At 34.7% G+C, this 13813-nt stretch overlaps 2 protein-coding genes across 3 annotated transcripts; one reads left to right on the top strand and one right to left on the bottom strand.

Moving 5' to 3' along the window:
* Nucleotides 1-387: 387 nt before the first annotated feature.
* LOC109827425 lies at nt 388-5205 on the bottom strand. Of its 2 annotated transcripts, none has more exons than XM_020394441.1 (4): nt 5022-5205; nt 2674-2775; nt 2414-2581; nt 388-2319 (listed from the first exon to the last, which is right to left on the bottom strand). In XM_020394441.1, exon 4 carries the CDS (start codon nt 2317-2319, stop codon nt 736-738), a length of 1584 nt encoding a protein of 527 aa, XP_020250030.1. In that variant the 5' UTR covers nt 2414-2581; nt 2674-2775; nt 5022-5205; the 3' UTR covers nt 388-735. The 2 variants fall into 2 exon arrangements, with proteins under 2 accessions (XP_020250030.1, XP_020250031.1); XM_020394442.1 differs by having other exon boundaries at nt 2414-2498.
* A 4980-nt stretch (nt 5206-10185) lies between these two features.
* Nucleotides 10186-13296, top strand: LOC109827423. Its single transcript, XM_020394439.1, has 10 exons — nt 10186-10353; nt 10465-10504; nt 10575-10653; nt 10736-10778; nt 10869-10967; nt 11050-11118; nt 11201-11489; nt 11537-11647; nt 11781-11911; nt 12730-13296. The coding sequence occupies exons 1-10, from the start codon at nt 10186-10188 to the stop codon at nt 13294-13296; spliced, it is 1596 nt and encodes a 531-aa protein (XP_020250028.1).
* Nucleotides 13297-13813: the final 517 nt, after the last annotated feature.

Below are 13813 nucleotides of genomic sequence, written 5' to 3'. Positions count from 1 at the left end.
TATCTTTCAGGGCTATGCTAGCCACAGTCACGAGTCGCTTTCACTAGTGACTATGGTGGTGACACGTGTCGGATCGACACGTCTTGTAAAACTATGTTCACGTTGTGAACGGAGGTAAGGATGGTAAGTATCCATAGGAAAGCACTTGGAAGATGATTAGCCGCCAATCGTCTGTTGCGCGGCTGCACGCGGTCGCTTTGTAGCCATAATTTCTTTCTTTCCAAGCGCTTTCATCTGGATTCTTACCGTCTGATCCTTACCTCTGTTCACGAAGTGAATTAGGTTTTACAAGAAATTCTCGAAGAACACTAGTACAATGTTGACCAAGCTGTGCAATCCCATAACACAGTGGCAAGTACAATCCATTACGATAAAACAGCTGAACAGTTCAACAAAGAGAATCAGTTGGTTTCAACATATGCACGAATCAGTATAGTTTTGATGATCCCCAGTGGGGGATAAACATAAGTAAAATTGCGAACTACAAACACTTGGTCGTACAAAGGTGGTTACAACGAACAACTTTTCTGCACTGACACTGCAGACGGCAACGATCACACTATTTGATAAGCTTGATAATCATGAGAGATTTCAAAGATTACAATTAGCAACTCACTTGTTTGTCGTCTCTTTGATTTTCCTTACCTCGCACAAGAAACTGAACACAACTCCAAAAACAATTGAGAACGTTACATTATTTCTCTCAGATCTTTCTTCACCTTAGTCGAATCGAGTCTAAAAGAAAGCCCACCATCTCCTGTTTCCGTGCCCATCCGCCGCGGTACTACGAGATCTATGAGGCTGCCTTGGATCCTGTTCTCCAATTCTGCACTGAATCCTCCTATCCCCCATAGGCTTACGGAACCACAAAGCTAGGGCAATACCGACAATGCTTACAAGTGGTGCAGCTGCAATGAAATACCATCGCCTGCCATTGTCACTTTCTCGGTTTAAACTGCTTTCACTACAATCACCACCCTCAGCATCAGCCTGCTCTGGTACTGCCTCAACAAGCTCATTCTGAGCTTCGTCCAACTCTATATCACTCGACATAGCTGAGATACTCTCAGATTGGTTCTGCTGATGAGCCTCACGAGTTTGGGGTACACCCATGCCTCTTTTGCCTTCCTCATATTCAAGATCATCAGTTGGAAGCTCATACCGACATATTGGGCAAGAATTCCTCGCCTTCAACCATGGTAAAATACAAGATGGGTGATAGAGGTGCAAACATGGAAGCTGCTTTGCTTCAGTGTCAATAGCTAGAGGATCCTTGCAGACAGCACAGACCAAACTCCCATTTTGCTCATGGTCCTTTGAAATGATTACAAGGGGGAGGTTCCTAATCGCAAATATTGATGCGGGAGGTGCTCCCCTTCTTGAATCATCATTTTCTGCAAGCTGCTCGAGGAGTTCGTCAAAGCCTCTCGCATCAAGGTAGTCACCTGCATTGCCGAACAAAGGCAACACTTCTGGTTCCTCTAAATCAGCAAAAAGATCATGATGATGCACTCGCCAACGAATTAAACTACCATTTTGCACACCAGTAATACTTCCATTTGGACTGCTAAAGTTATCTTGGTTGTTGCCATGTTGCCCCACAAGTTGAATTGATGCTTCTTCCATATTGACCTCTTCCCAGTCTACTTCATCTTCATCATCAGAGTTCCATTGATCTAAACCAGCATGCATTGGATCGATATCAGTGTCAGTATAAAAATGGCTTTCGTGATCCTGTTGAAAAAATGCTTCTCTTCCGAGTACGCTGTGCCCATCAAAGGAAGCTTCAGATTCTCCTCCATAAAAGCTGATGTTGGAGTCAGTTTCACCAAACAGAGAATCTCCATGATCAAGACTCTCAGTCTCAATATCAGAAAGTGGCCTTCGCCAATTCCTTGGCCAATTCCGAGCAGGTGAATGACTTGCGCGTGAAGGCAAAGTAACGGGTATATCACCATCTTCACCTTGTATCTCGTTATTCTGTCTCACCAAAGTGATCAACTGTGAGAACTGCTGAGAGAACAAATCCTCAATTGATTCTGAACTCCCATACCTGCTGGCTCTACCTCTCCGCAGACTTCTTCGACGAAAATTTCTAATCGGTGGGGTTGCCTCATTATCATCTACAACCAAGGACTTACACTCTCTGCAGATGGATATTGAATCGGACACCTCATTCCCTTCAGTCCCTGGAGTATAGTCTCTTCTACACACTATGCACTGCACTTCTGGATGCTCAGTATGATTAAATGAAGTAGTATGTTCATGTTCTACTGATTGAGGATATCCATAAAACTGCTGGTGGGAATCTGAATCCATCTGGAAAATATGCAGGAGAGTTCAAGGACACATTTTAAGTGGTATAACAAGTTACGGAAAATTTAAGGTATAAAGAAAGGGGAAAAATCGTTACCTCCAAAGGAGCAAGGAAGACGGGGAAAATCGAAGACAAAGTATGAGGCAAGATCAGAATAGGCAACTGGTAATACAGCAAGAACCTGAGAAAGTGATTAAGCCAATCAAATTCATTCTTACTTAAAAAGGCAAAGAGCTCATTAAAGCTTCAGGAATCTGAATCCATCTGCAAAATATGCAGGAGAGTTCAAGGACATATTTTAAATGGTATAACAAGTCACTGAAAATTTAAGAGAAAATGAGAAGAAGAATCGTTACCTTCTAAGGAGCAAGGAAGATAGAGGGAAGATCAAGGTAGGATCAAATGAAGACAAAATTTGAGGCAAGATCAGAATAGGCAACTGGTGATACAGCTAGAACCTGAGAAAGGGATTAAGCCAATCAAATTCATTGTTACTTAAAAAGGCAAAAAAGCAAATTAAAGCTGCAGTGTCATGCATTAATTCCCAATCCAACACTGCATAATTTAAGCAGACATCTCAATCCGAAAATTGATTTCATTTGCCAAAGTAATATTTTACTTCAGAAAGGAGTGTTAATACAAATAAGATAACAGAGACACAGGACTAAATACCACACAAGTATATTGCCCAATTCCAATGAAGTAAAATTAATGTCCTGAGATTCATGCCTGTTAATTCATAACAACACTGAAAAGAGTATGAGAATCAAATACTAAATTAGGAATGATATATGTTCGAGAAATGTCACCACAATCTACACTACTGTTTCACATAGAAAGCTCCTGATCTAGCTGCATGTCAAGAATAAGTGAAACTAAACTTCTTGGCTATAGTTTGTATGCTACACCACATGTTTCTTATGCTTGATAAAGATTTAAGCAAAAATCTTTACAAAACTGTGATGTTCATACTTAATATCACAGACTACATATTTGACTAAAATTTGATACACAATGTGATGCATAAAATATACCCAGTAAGTCCGATGCATAATATGTTTCTTTATGACAGTTTTCAAGAAATTTCAAGTAGAAAGTCATTTCAGCTATAAATTAATTGTTTAAAATGACATTCCACCAATAAAAAGTTCTACTAAATTAGAAAGAAGAAGATTTTTTTATAGTTGTCCAGATGTCTATCCATGTCAAGTTACCCCACTGTACGTGAGCATACTCGTCTTCTTTTTCCTCCATAATTCCAGATGCAAACCTTACAATTGTCAAAATGCAAACGCAATTAGATATAATTATTTTTCTTTTTTTTAACCCCATGAATATTGTTTGCCTTCAAATTTATTTCTAAATTTGTTTTTAAGTTCGTATTCAGTTCATCAAATACAAGTAATTGTCTCTGGAACCCTGTTCCACAAGGTTTGCTAGCAAAGTGATGGTTATTCTTGCAGGAACAGAGCATGGGCAGGTTACAATGAAGGGAGAGCACTAGCTTTCAAGTTGACCACATCTATCAAATTTATCAGCCAACCTACAAAGGGGTGACAAAATTTTGACTTTATGAAAAGCCCAAAGGTAAGGGATTCAAACTTTAGTTAGAAGAATCAACATTTTGTGAGGATCAATGTGGTCATAACTTGATGAACAAAAAGTAAAAGTCAAAACTATGGTGCAATGTTATTCATAAGTCAAAATTATGGTGCAATGTTATTCATCCAAAATGTTAGATGAGGTAATTAGAGAGATGAGTGAATCACAGAACAAGTTCTAAAGAATTAATGCCAATGACAAGCTTCGAGTTTCAAATTACAATAAGAAGCAAATTCATTGTGCCTTATACCAAATATTTATCTTTCTTTAAGTAAAGAGCCCTCATATTTCTCAATAAAAAAAAAACTAAATCAAATTTCACTTAGTTCCAAGGAAGAATTTTCTAAAGGAGCATTTTATGTACATGAAAATGAATATACTATTTCATGTCAAAATGTTTAATGATGTAAAGAACAATTGTGCACGATAATTCATGAGCTTATGCATAGTGTTTCTAGCTCTATCGCAGCTACTTATTTAGGTGTCCAAACTCATCAACTTGTTATTAGTAAAGAAAGACCTAAAATCATGGACACACCACCAATGCCATGCTCAAAGACAAGAAAGTCCATAACTATGAACCTCTCAACTATTTGAATGCAGACAAGGAGTTTCTATCCATAAAAATTGATTCATTTCCCATCTTTCAAAGAAACAAATTGGTTTTGGACTACAGAGGTTGTTTATATTTGACAAAAAATTGCAAAATGTGCCCTTTATTCATGATAAATGACATAGTCAATTACTAAGTAATCTGCGCCTGTACTCCAAACAAATGTGCTTCTTTTTACTTATTTTATTTATTAATTTTTGCAAAAAAAAACCCAATTTAGTAACCTCAGCCAGTGTTCTCTTCTGCAATTGCAACTATATATCAATATTCACGTCCTCAGTTCCAATCAAAACACAATTTTTATGCAAATAAATATTGGAAATTACTCAATTGAGCATCTATACACTAAAGGTAACCCTAATCCACTAAGTTTCTGTGAAATTCCAAAATGAAAAAAATCAAAAGCAAAGAGCTGAAAAAAACCAAACAAAACCGCAGAAATTAGATGATCAAGCGTAAGATTCATTAAATAAATGAAGGTTTATCTACCTTGATACAAATTTCTCCACCTTTAGACCTCGATCCGGAGTCGCAATCGAAACGTCGATCTCCGAACTCAGAGATCGAAGATGAAGGAACTCGAAATGATCTAAAGTTCGCGGGATGTTGGTCGGATTTTGAGATCTAGGGTTTTTAAGCTTCTCACGGTCTTTGGGGAAAATCCCTTCTTTACAGAGGTTATGAAAGACCCAAGGGTCCTTTAGTAATTACAAATGGGATAAAAAGCCTTTAAAATATCAAATATTAAAAATAAAAGATTATAAAAATTTGTAAAAATTAATAAAAAGGATAGGATGTCGTAGAGCACGTGCTAATGATAAGATGGCGTCTGAGGGATAAAAGTCTCTCTCATAACTGGTAGGTGGTAAGCGAGAAAAAAACACTAAAATATTTTCAAGTTATTCTTAATTGCATGATTATTTATGAACATTAGTAAAGATCATTACTTTGTTACCAAAATTATTCTCACAGGGGAAATTCAGACCTTTTTTTTTAATTTTAACTTATTTTTATCTATTATAATGACTAACAAAGAGTTAGGTAAGAACATAACATTAAATATATTGTTTGTATATTATATCAATTATTTTATAATATATCATATTATTATAATATTAATTACTAACATTAAAAATAGTTATAATTAATTAGTAATTATAATATAATATATTATATTTTAGTATAAAGTAAAATAATGTATTATATTATAATTACATACCAAATAATATACTAAACTAAGTAGGTAAATTAATTTAAACTTAATTGATAGATAAATATTGTACTTAAATAAAGTACAACATCATTAATTATTTCACATGAATTGTCAAATCAAAGCACCAAATTGTCTCATTATCCTAAATTGCCTCACTTTACACCACTTAAAATATCCCCAAGGAATAAAATTGTTTCATTAGAACAATTATCCCAACTTATCCCAACCAATAACCCCCTAGTGCTCAATGAGTTGAAATATTGCCAAACAAGTTACCTTTAGGAATTACATACGTCAAGCCAATCAAAGAAACAATCAAAAAGAAAAAAATGAAAAAAAAACGCACATTGATGTCCACCAAATTTAAGAAATAAGTTGTTGAAATAAAATCTTCAATGTCATGATCAAGCCCTATATATCTTTCATATATCATTTATCTAATGTAAAAAAGCTTTTTTTTTTCCCTTCCATCCTTGAGAGATGCAACTCTCTTTCTTCATATAACCACTCACTCTCGCCCATATTTGAACTCTCTTTTATGCACCTGACCCGGTAATTAAAACCTAATTAGAAAAACAATTAGCAAGATTATGATGGAATTAAGCTAGAATGCAAAACTCAATCCCCACGCTCATTGATTGGGCATCCATCCTATGAAGTAGCCGATCTTCAGTGACAATTTCAGAACCAAAGTGCACAGCACAATGCAACATGCAAGGTATCATGAAAGCTCATTCTCTGTAAATTTTCCTTTCGCACTTTTGCGAGCTGAAATTTTGGCAAGGTTCTTAAACATCCAAAATTGACATATTACAGGTAAAAATACACATAAATTTCTCAATTAGAAACAAAATATTTCTACATTGATTTTGACAATGAAGACAATTAATTATTCGAATTACGGTATTTAAGGGATAAAAGGAGGAAGTGGAAAATCATTGACATAGATACAAATTAGGTAATCATTTTAATTTCCAAAGACAAACCTTGTTGTATTAAAGTGCGAAAAAATTAATGCAAGACATTAAACCACATAGACCCTACCATTTTCTCAAGTCACCATTGAGATCTGAGAATACTTCCCTGAGGGTATAAATGTTAGAAATGTGATATATTTACAAAGGATACTTGGATAAGCTTGAGAGATAAAGAACAAAAAAACCCTTACTTATGAGAAATGGATCTCAAAGAACAACCGAGAGAGAGCGAGAGAGAGAGAGTAATGGAAGGATATGATCATCTGAAAACGAAAACAATGAGTCTCGGGGTTCTTGCTGGTAATGTAGGAAGATTGGTCATTTCAAGAAACAGTATAAGTTGTATCTGAGAGCTTGATTACCTTATAAGTTTTTTTGTTTGGTAGAATGTTTATGTTGAGTGTGTATTGAGATATGGGGAGTGCTTTTGTACGAGTAATTTAGAGTTTGATTTCTCGAGTGGGAGTTTCTTTGCACAGGGATGCCTGTAGCTATTATGTACTTAATGCTCATTGGTAATTGGTAATGAATAAAATTTGCTAAAGAAGGGAAAAAAAAGAACAAGAAGGTGTACCTGAGAGAAAATTAAGCAACAAAAAGACCAAACCAAATGACAATCAGTGAAGAGTTTTTGTATTGCTTTTGAATCAAATGTTGGCATTATTGATTAAATTTGAATTATTTATACTTATGCCGCAAAAGGGCCTATTTCATAATGCAAGAGCCTGTTCAAAACTGAGAAAGATTACAATACAAAGAATTTTTTATTAATATCTGAAAAGGAACTGACTTTGAATGATGTTATTCATATCTTTAATATTAGAAAAATCTTATATATATCAATGAGTCAAATTAGCAAACACAAGCATAAAGTGGTGGTTGTAAGTGGAAGTATAGTTTTGTGAAAGGATAGTCTATATGTTTGCATTCCAGATTTGGACAAAGTTAGCTTAAAATGCATCAAAAATGTTAAATTAGGTCCTGGATGAATTGATTATAGCATAATGCAATATTCTACTCAGAGACAAAGTTAGGAATTCATATCATATAATTTAACTTACTCAGATATTTGTGAATTAAATAGAATCCTAACTAGGGACAGTAAAAGATATCCATCAGATTTACTCAAAGTTTCTCCATTTAGAAGATCTTACAGCAAGATAAATTCACTGGTGCTGTCAACTTTCCAAGATGTCAAGGATACAAAATGGTAGTAGATATTTCCTGAGAAATATTCTAAAGGAAAATCTGTGTCCTGCATTGTGATAATTTTCATGTACATTAGCCTGACTTATATTAACTTTATGCATTGAATCAATTGAATGCTTGGATTTTGACAGAGTGTCAAACAATGAATTTGGATTTTCATCATAAAACATTGAATATGTTTGAAGGCATGCTTTAAATAGTTGCATATATTGGACAAGTGCTATCGGTTCACATAAAATTTGAGCTGGTGCAAGTTGTATTCACTAATTAGCATCCTTTTCCATAACATGCTTAAGCATAATACAGACTAGTAGAAAATGAGAAAGAAAAAAAATCTTATATAAATTAAAAAACAAAATGTCCATGGCACACAGGAGTTACTGATATCAAATCCCTTGATTTTATTGGAATAAATACTTGACATCCCTAAATTTTGAGGTGAGTAGATACCACAATGTAGTATAATTTCAAATGGAGTAGGATATTGTATGCCTCGCATCGTTCACATCGCTACATTTAGAGTGGAATGACTATTTTACCCTTGTACTAAACGACATCGCCAAGCACAACATGTTATGTTATATTGTCAATAATCAAGTGATTAACATAAAAAGTAAAAATAGGATTAAAATTGTAAAATTCCTCTCTTCTGAAACCCTAAGTTTATTTCCTTTCCGATTCTCCTCTTCTTTTCGCTCTTCATACCAAATTTACTAAATCTAAATGTATGTGATTTTTTCCGGTAGAGGGGTCTCAACATAGATCGGTTCAGAACTATTAGTAGGTCGTAATGGAGTTCCATTTGCAAAATTAGGGATTCACTCATGTGGAAGGTCATCTCCCGTTCTAATCACATTTCTAGTTTGCTTGTTTTTTCGATCTTGCGTTTTTCTAATTTCTTGTTATATGTTTATTTATTCAGTGAAAATTTTTCCCTTTGTTCACTTTCACTTCATGTTACTTTCAGCAGCTTGGAGAATTGACATTCTTTTAGGCACAAAAGCTCTCCTTCATTATTAGTATCTTGATATATGAAAGTTGGGAGCATTTGAGGAATATTGAGTTCTTTACATCAGATGGTGATTTTTTACTCTTTTTGAATGAAAACATTTATGTTAAGTATCTAATAGATAGGAATTGGTTTGTAGTTAGCTACACGTTTAACATTAGGATGTTTCCCAAATTCTGATGAAATTAATTTGGGACATGGATGTATGGTAACTCTTGTGATCATTCTCAATGTTTAATATTTATGTAATAAAATTTCTTCATTTATTCTCTTTCTCATTATTTTTCCATTTACTAGAACACTTCTCTCTCTGTCTAGTATAACTTCAATGATGTTATTAAATTCTCATTATTGTCTAGATATTAGACATGCTAGGTTTTCAGCTGTCCACAAAATGCATTGGATTATGTACCATATAAGCAAGAAATAATAAATAATTCTTGCTCTTTTTCTATTCACAAATGTAATAACTATGATCCAACCTAATTATCAGAATAGCTAAACTTAGAAAATTTACCCTCCTTTAGATAATTTATACATTATTATAGCAATTGAAAGCAATGGCTTAATATGGATATATTTCTCATTGAGAATTGGGAAAACATGATAAAAATTTCTATGTAACAAACTAATTGATAGCCTTGCTGTCAATATCAATATTTTACTCATTAATATGTGATTAATCTTTCCCCTATCAGTAACAGCACCTTCATTTCTATACATAAACAATAATAGTTTGGTAACATTTTTATGTCTAACCCTTAATGTTCTCTCCATATAGTTCCTTCTTGACATCAAATATTCTTACTATTGGAGTTCACATTCAATTTACACCTATAGTTTTGTTATTTATAAATAGAAGCTCTCAGGTACTTAATTCCTTGAGAGATACAAATATTTTACATTCCTCTGACATGCATTCCCTTGAATGAAATATTTTATACAACAAAGAAAATTTTCTTTGTTCTCAAGTTTACAACTCAAAGAATCTACACTTGTGATTACATACTGCATAAAGTCAACCTGCCAGGATCTAAGGATTTGCAAATTCATATAATGGTGTCACTAAGGTAAGTTTCTGATATCACTCAATCAGAAAATCCAAAACGTTTCGTGGCCCTCATATATAAGTTCATGCATAGTAGCATTCACATACAAATAATAATATTTTCATGTCAAGGATTGGCTCGTCTTATTAATATCTGCAACCCTTATTTTCTATTAAGGAGAAAAAAGTTTAAGGAGATGGCAGAGGGTGATAAAAAAAGGAGAAGTTCTCGATTATTAGCTCTTGAAGAGACGAAATGTGAAAGGGCAGTTCTCGCATTACCTGTAGATTTTCGACAGAAGAAGGTTGATGGCCGTTCAAATTTGCAAAAGCGAGGAAGGAAAAGAATCAGAGGAATTGAAGGGGTATTCTATCTTTCTTGATTCGATTGGATTCAAGTACATAAATAAAATGTCTATGAATGTAGTACACACATTATCGGTGCAGTGCACATAATTCAAGTTATAAATTTGCAGGAAGTTCAAGGCTTGCAGGATGTTGGTTTGAAAATTAATGGTAAAATAATCTTAGACTAGTTTTTTGTACTTCTAATAATTTTGAATACTTAGTTTGTTTCATACAACAGGAAATTTACTGAACAGTACAGTATCATCGCGCAATGCAACTGACAGGATCATTGGATACATTCTTGATATGCTGGAAGTGTAAGTTGCATTCTTGACAAGCTCAGTTGACATTATAAATGATAACTGTACTGTCTTGAAATATTTGAAATTTGTGTTGCAGAAAAGACACACATGAATTGTTCTCTATGCCCGACAACCTCCAGGTATACTTGTAAACAATTAGCCAAGACCGTATCAGTCAATATATGAGAAACTTTACTCTCTTCCTAAACAATAGTTTCTTTTGCCTACAGACTTATGATTATGAAGAAAGTATGAAACAACCTGGTGACTTTGCAACACTAAGACAAAAATACACTGATAAAATGTACGCGACATTGGATCATTTTGAGGTCAGTTGATTAAGTTTCAAGTATTGAAATTGAAATTGTATTAATAAAAACTAACTGTTATCCCCCAAAATGTTTGTTGCAGAATGATGTTTTGACAGTATTCCATAAGGCAATTGACTCAAATGCTCCAAACTCCATCCCTTTTCGAGAGGTAATCCATGTGATCACATACCAAAAAATACCAACTTTTCTTTTCAGAGAACTAAAACTAACTAAAACTGTAACTTTTTCAGGCAATGACTTTAAGAGATCATGCAAAGCAAATTTTCCAATCTCTAAAAAATAATCTTGCATATGCGGAATTGGAACTGTCAGAATGGCATCAGCATTATTTTAGATATAAAAGAAGAGCATTAAGAAGTGATTCAAACATTGGGAATTCAAGTACTGCACCTCAACGAGAGTATAATGCCCGTGTTTCTGTTTCCACGGGCATAAAACAACATATAGGAACAAGCAATTCTGCAGGTGTTAGGAGAAATGTACAGTCAACATCCAGCTCGAGGGCCAGAAATCAAAGAGGTACGAAATATTTCATTGGCTGTTTTTTTGAACTTACTACCCTGCAGTCTCATTCTTGCAGAGAAACCCTCTTAAAGTTCAAAATTTTTGCCTCTTATACCATCAGATAGATTCAATAATTTCACCCATGAATGATATTGGGCATAATTTCACCAAGGGTGAAATAGTCAAGAGACAATTAACCCAGGGAATTTATCTGCAACAATGAAACGACAGGGTCGCGAAACAACAATAGCAAAGGGGGACTATATGCAATTACCCTTTATTTAAAGTATTGATTGCCTCTTGCAGCTACTCACAGAGAACATGAACAACATCCACAACTCCCAGAAGAGCAACGAAGATACACTTACAAGCCTGGGAACGACTCAAAGGAGTCATTGTTTACAATGTTTTGCAACGAACCTAAAACTATTGTTTATGTAAGTCCTACTCTAGTTATGTTATTTCCCATGTTTCTTTATTGATTCTTCCTTGTGTAGGGAGGTTTATGTTATGCAGTTATAAGTTTATGTAAGTTTACATATATGTGAACTATGATGAGTGTAGATACATAAAAATATTTTTCACAATGTGCATAGACCCCTCGTACTATTGCCCAATTGTGGATAAACCCCTCCAGTTCTATAGTTGCAGACCGACCCCTGAGAATCTTTTTCGCTCTTTTACCATCAGAGAAAGAGGCTTCCCCCCCACAAATAGACCTCCTGATGGTAAAAGTGTCAAAGAAATTTCACTCAAGGGTTCTATCTGCAGTTGAGCGATAATACAGGGGTCTACGTGCACCAATAGAACTACAAGGGGTCTATCTGCAATTGGGCGGTAGTGCAAGGGGTCTATCCACAACTAACCGTTTCATGTATCTTTATCATGGTGTCCATTACTTCTTATTTTCTGCAGTCAAGCTGCACAGTTTCAGATACACACAGTAGAATTTATTACCATAAAACGAAAATATGCACCTTTGAATATAATCTCTAAAGATTTTATATACAAGCTCATGATGTTATTAATAATGGTATTATCATGACTTTCAGGAATATGTTCTGAAGACGTAAGTCGACTTATTTGTATACCAAGAAAAACTTCTAATTAACACAAGTTTCAATCTCATGTTAAGTACATGACTTCAATAAATTATTATAAGATACAAGTAAACCCACAATAAAACTAATTAAATGTTAATTAGCAAAATTTCCAGTCTAACAATTCACAAAATTATGTCCTACTTTTTTTTCAGAACAACAGCACTCTGAGCTACCAAGAGAGCCTTCGACAATTTGTGAAGGATGCAGGTCCAGCAGCAAAACTCATCGCAGAAAACAAATGCCACGAGTATTATAAACGAGTACAAGCCCAGTCTATTTGGAGACCGTCCCCCTTTGGCACTCAGAGCAAAATCGGCGCTCAGCATATTCTCAGCCAAAATATCGGTTCTTCAAGCTCATCAGCTCCAAATAACGACAATCCAAATTCAACAAGTATCAATGATCAAAATGCTTCCAACAGAACGCAGCATCAAGCCTGTCAACTTCACACTGATGAGCTATTGACACTGTTCTCTTTAATAGGAACACCAGAATTTTCGCAGAGAAGCTCGGCATCAAGTTCGAAAGAAGAAGTGAACAAATCTTCAATCATTAATGATTCAGTAATCTGGCAACCGAGATCTGGGGGTTCCAAGTCTTGGAAAGAGGACGAGAGAGAGGGTTCATCTAATGTTAGTGCAGGTCTCTACCAGAACAAGAGACATGGATTACCACCGAAACCACCGACCAATCTTAACATGTTTCATGGAAAAAAGTAGGTGGTTTACAATTAATTTGGAACTGTTACTCTTGTAAAAGCATCATGGGTGAAGATATGAACTTAAACTATAAGTCATTAACTTTTTGTAAGAAATGAAGTATCGTTGAACTTTACATGAGCAAATTACTAGTCTTGAAGAACTACATTGTTTGTCCCTTTTTTCACTTACGACATGATTATAATAGCTGTTAAGCACGCACACTTTATCACGATGCTTCCCATAAGTTCGATTCTAGGTTTTAAAAAAGTTTCAAATATCAAAATATATTTTCTATCAGGTTTGCATTTTATCTTTTCTGCTCCTAATTCTGTGATGAAATCAAATATATTTGCTGTATTCAGCTTCATTCTTCTAATTGATGAATAGGGTGGAACTTTCCCATCTTTTAGCCAAAAAAAAAAGCCATTTAGTATCGAGAGAAATTATGCACAGGTCACTGTCTACGGCATTAATAGTGCACCAAGAAATTTATAACGCTATACCTTCCAATAGAAGTATACATATGCGGAGTTAA

The sequence above is a fragment of the Asparagus officinalis genome, unplaced genomic scaffold (assembly GCF_001876935.1).
Source record: "Asparagus officinalis unplaced genomic scaffold, Aspof.V1 AsparagusV1_Un200, whole genome shotgun sequence".
NCBI classification, from domain to species: domain Eukaryota; kingdom Viridiplantae; phylum Streptophyta; class Magnoliopsida; order Asparagales; family Asparagaceae; genus Asparagus; species Asparagus officinalis.
This window is presented reverse-complemented; position numbering and strand designations above follow the sequence as displayed.

What these genes read in the sequence shown, in the direction of transcription:
- LOC109827425 (XM_020394441.1), bottom strand. Translation starts at nt 2,319, where the DNA reads ATGGATTCAGATTCCCACCAGCAGTTTTATGGATATCCTCAATCAGTA.
- LOC109827423 (XM_020394439.1), top strand. Translation starts at nt 10,186, where the DNA reads ATGGCAGAGGGTGATAAAAAAAGGAGAAGTTCTCGATTATTAGCTCTT. An exon ending in CGACATTGGATCATTTTGAG is followed by an intron (nt 10,968 to 11,049) that starts GTCAGTTGATTA and finishes TGTTTGTTGCAG; the next exon opens with AATGATGTTTTGACAGTATT. An exon ending in TGGGCATAATTTCACCAAGG is followed by an intron (nt 11,648 to 11,780) that starts GTGAAATAGTCA and finishes TGCCTCTTGCAG; the next exon opens with CTACTCACAGAGAACATGAA.